The 4,634-nt window shown below is 52.0% G+C and overlaps 1 protein-coding gene across 1 annotated transcript; it reads left to right on the top strand.

The window, feature by feature from the left end:
* The first annotated feature begins 2,192 nt into the window (after window positions 1-2,192).
* On the top strand, window positions 2,193-4,634 carry LOC100460595 (interferon lambda-1). The gene is made up of 5 exons (XM_002829198.3): window positions 2,193-2,378; window positions 2,591-2,668; window positions 3,745-3,888; window positions 3,994-4,077; window positions 4,172-4,634. The coding sequence occupies exons 1-5, from the start codon at window positions 2,208-2,210 to the stop codon at window positions 4,295-4,297; spliced, it is 603 nt and encodes a 200-aa protein (XP_002829244.2). The 5' UTR covers window positions 2,193-2,207; the 3' UTR covers window positions 4,298-4,634.

Consider the following 4,634-nt stretch of genomic DNA (forward strand, 5'->3'; position numbering starts at 1 on the left):
AAGTGGGCCTGCTACCCCCAGAGGTTCTCATCTTGTACCTGGGCTGCATGTGGAATAGGGAGCAAGTACGTAGGACTCTGATCATAACCCATCTCTGCCTCTAACCCGCTGTGGGACCTTAGGCAAGTCACTTTGCCTTCCTATGCCTCAGTTATCTCACCAGTAAAATGGGCATGATTATTGTATTATTCAGGGTTCTCCAGAGAGACAGAACAAATAGGATGTTTGGATAAATAGACAATAGATAGATAGAGAGATATAGACTAGAGAGATGATAGAGACAGAGTAGATAGATAGATGATAGATGATAGATAGATAGATAGATAGACAGATAGATAGATAGAGACTAGATAGATGAGAGAGAGAGAGAGGGAGAGAGAGAGAGAGAGAGAGAGGAGGGGATTTATTAGGGGAATTGGCTCAGACAATTAGGGAGGCTAAGAAGTTCCACAACAGGCCATCTGCAAGCTGGAGAACCAGGGAAGCTTGTAGTGCAGCTCAGTTCAAGAACAAAAGCCTCAGGACTTAGGGGGTAGCTAGTGCAAGTCCCGGCATTTTTTTTTCTGAGATGGAGTCTCGCTCTGTTGACCAGGCTGGAGTGCAGTGGCATGATCTCAGCTCACTGCAGCCTCCGCCTCCAGGGTTCAAGCGATACTCCTGCCTCAGCCTCCCGAGTAGCTGAGACTACAGGCCTGTGCCACCACGCCTGGCTAATTTTTATATTTTTAGTAGAGATGGGGTTTCACCATGTTGGCCTCCTGACCTCAAGTGATCCACCTTCCACCTGCCTCAGCCTCCCAAACTGGTGGGATTACAGGCGTGAGCCACCATGCCCGGCTGCACATCCCAGCATTCAAAGGCCAAAGAGCCTGGAGTTCTGATGTTTAAGGGCAGGTGCAGGGTATCCCAGCTCGTAAGAGAGAGCAAATTCACCTTTCCTCTGCCTTTTTGTTCTATTCAGGCCCTCGGCCAATTGGATGGTGCCCACCACATTGGGTAACAACGGGTCTTCCTTACTCAGTCCATTGATTCAAATGCCAATCTCTTCTGGAAACACCCCAGAGTCATACCCAGAATTAACGCATCACCAGCTATCTGGTAAACTTAACCAGTCAAGGTGACACCTAAAATTAACCATCACAATTATAAAAATAACTACTCAGAGAAACATTAGGAGCATGAACTGAAATTAGTTAATGGGACATTCTTAAACCAATGGCAGAAGCTCCTTCTTGGCTGGGAGCAGTGGCTCATGCCTTTAATATTAGCACTTCGGGAGGCCAAAGCAGGAGGATGGCTTAAGGCCAGGAGTTCAAGACTGGCCTGGGCAACATAGTGAGACCCCTATCTCTACAAAAATAAATAAATAAATAAATAAATAATAAAGTAAGGCGGTGGCTCATGCCTGTAATCCCAGCACTTTGGGAGGCCGAGGCGGGCAGATCACCTGAAGTCAGGAGTTCGAGGCCAGCCTGACCAACATAGTAAAACCCAGTCTCTACTAAAAATACAAAAATTAGCCAGGCGTGATGGCATGCACCTGTAATCCCAACTACTTAGGAGGCTGAGGCAGGAGAATCGCTTGAACTCGGGAAGCAGAAGTTGCAGTGAGCCAAGATTACACCATCGCACTCCAGCCTGGGCAACAAGAGCGAAACTACGTCTCAAATAATAATAATAATAAAATAAAAAACAAGCTTTTTTTTTTTTTGAAACAGGACCTCACTCTATCACCCAGGCTGGAGTGCAGTGGCATGATCTTGGCTCACTGCAATCTCTGCCTCCCGCGTTCAAGCGATTCTCATGCCTCAGCCTCCTGAGTAGCTGAGACCACAGGTGCATGCAACCACACCTGGCTAATTTAGAATAAAAAAGAAGCTTTCTCTCTGCCACTCAGGTAGCCTTATCCGTAATCTCAGCCTCCGTCAGGGACTCCCCGAGGCCAGTTGGCTGAAAGCTGCCCAGGGAATTCTAAGGATTTCAGTTTCTCTTTCCTTCTTGATGCAGCTCCGAGCTCACTTGGTCCTGCCCACACCTGTTCCCTCACCAGGCTCCCAGACTGGCCCCGCCCACTCATGCCTCTTAAGTCAAAGTGGAAATTCTCATTTCCAATTACCTTTTCACTTTACACACATCATCTTGGATTGCCCATTTTGCGTGGCTAAAAAGCAGAGCCATGCCGCTGGGGAAGCAGTTGCGATTTAGCCATGGCTGCAGCTTGGACTGTGGTGCTGGTGACTTTGGTGCTAGGCTTGGCCGTGGCAGGCCCTGTCCCCACTTCCAAGCCCACCACAACCGGGAAGGGCTGCCACATTGACAGGTTCAAATCTCTGTCACCGCAGGAGCTAGCGAGCTTCAAGAAGGCCAGGGACGCCTTGGTGAGTTCCTGTTGCTATGGGCTAACCGCTTCTATGGGTGTCCCAATTACTGCCCTGCTACTGTGGGCTAGCCTCTAGCCTTCCAACTATGGCGAACCTCTACCCTTTCTGCACTGGGTTAAACCCATGCTGTCAGGCCAACTTCATCCTTGCTGCTATGAACTAGCTTCCAGCCATCCTGCTGTGGGCTAACCCCTGCCCTTGCTCTCTAGGAAGAGTCACTCAAGCTGAAAAACTGGAGTTGCAGCTGTCCTGTCTTCCCCGGGAATTGGGACCTGAGGCTTCTCCAGGTGAGTTGGAAGTCAGGCCCCCTTCACCGTTCCCTTGACCCTCTCCCCTCTCTTCTTAAGTGGCCCCTTAGCCTTCTTTGTTGCCCTTGTCCTTCACTCCCTTGGACCTCTCCTCACCTGTCCTGTGCCCCTGCCACTTCAAAACTGCTCTCTTGACTCTGTCCTTCCCCTGGGTCCCTTTTATCATCTCCCATCGGCCCCACTTCCCTAGCTCGCTCACCTGTCCCTGTCACTTCCACTCTCAGTCTTCATTTCTCTCCCAAATGTCCCTAGTCTGTCCTCCACCTGTGCCATTCGTCCTGCTCCACTTCTCCCTGTCTGTTCCCAACACTGACTCCCTCTCCCTCTCACCTGCCCCGTCACCTGTCCCTCATTATCTCTCACTGACGTTCATCCAGCTCATGCTCCCCTCTCATCCACCCTTCTCATTTTTTTTTTTTTTTTTTTTTGAGACAGAGTCTTGCTTTATGGCCCAGGCTGGAGTGCAGTGGCATGATCTCGGTTCACTGCAACCTCCGCCTCCTGGGTTCAAGTGATTCTCCTGCCTCAGCCTCCCGAGTCGCTGTGATTACAGGCATGTGCCATGATGCCCAGCTAATTTTTGTATTTTTAGTAGAGACGGGGTTTCACCATGTTGGTCAGGCTGGTCTCGAACTCCTGACCTCAAGTGATCCACCCACCTCGGCCTCCCAAAGTGCTGGGATTACAGGCGTGAGCCACCACACCCAGCCCTACCCTTCTTCTCTGTGCATGCAACTGTCCCTCTCTTACTGTGCCCCCAACCTGCTTTCTCCTCGCCTGTCCCCACCCCGCCCCAGGGAACCTCTGTGACCCCCGTAAGTCCCCTTTCATTTGTCTCCATTTCACTTATCCCCTCACCTGCCTCCTTGACCATCCTGCCTCACCTGTATCCTTCCTCATGTCTTCCCTCTCCTGTCTCCTTCTCCCCAGATCCCTCCACCTGTCCCCACCACATGCACTGTGTCACCGACCTTCCCCAGGACTGCCTACCTGTCCCCACTAACTGGGTCTTCTTGCCTGTTCTCCCTCACCTGCTCTTTCTCACCTCTCCTCAGGTGAGGGAGCGCCCTGTGGCCTTGGAGGCTGAGCTGGCCCTGACGCTGAAGGTCCTGGAGGCCGCTGCTGGCCCAGCCCTGGAGGACGTCCTAGACCAGCCCCTTCACACCCTGCACCACATCCTCTCCCAGCTCCAGGCCTGTGTGAGTCCTTGGGGCCCGGGCACCCAGGTCTGTGGGATCTGAGCAGCATCCTTCTCCTGCGGCGGCCCAGGCTCCGCCTCACAGACCACCCTCTTCTGCCCACAGATCCAGGCTCAGCCCACGGCAGGGCCCAGGCCCCGGGGCCGCCTCCACCACTGGCTGCACCGGCTCCAGGAGGCCCCCAAAAAGGTGAGTGACCCAGGAAGAGAAGGACTGGGGTCTGGGGAGCCAATAGGAGCCCAGACCCTGGACGGCCCCTGACCCATCCTCTCCTCCCCCACAGGAGTCCCCTGGCTGCCTGGAGGCGTCTGTCACCTTCAACCTCTTCCGCCTCCTCACGCGAGACCTCAAATGTGTGGCCAATGGGGACCTGTGTCTGAGAACGTCAACCCACTCCGAGTCCACCTGACACCCCACACCTTATTTATGTGCTGAGCCCTACTCCTTCCTTAATTTATTTCCTCTCACCCTTTATTTATGAAGCTGCAGCCCTGACTGAGACATAGGGCTGAGTTTATTGTTTTACTTTTATACATTATGCACAAATAAACAACAAGGAATTGGAACCTTCTGTGATAGGTGAATCCTTGAGTGTGTGTGTGATTGTGGGTCTGTGACTGGGTGTGGATGTCTGTGTGATGCAGGCAAAATTTGTGACTGGTTGTGTATATTTGTGTGTGCCTGACTTCTGTGACTATGTATGTATTTGTATGTAAATGAGTGTCTGCCTGAACTTGAGTCTAACC

Source organism: Pongo abelii, chromosome 20, assembly GCF_028885655.2.
Source record: "Pongo abelii isolate AG06213 chromosome 20, NHGRI_mPonAbe1-v2.0_pri, whole genome shotgun sequence".
In the NCBI taxonomy this organism is placed as follows: Eukaryota; Metazoa; Chordata; class Mammalia; order Primates; family Hominidae; genus Pongo; species Pongo abelii.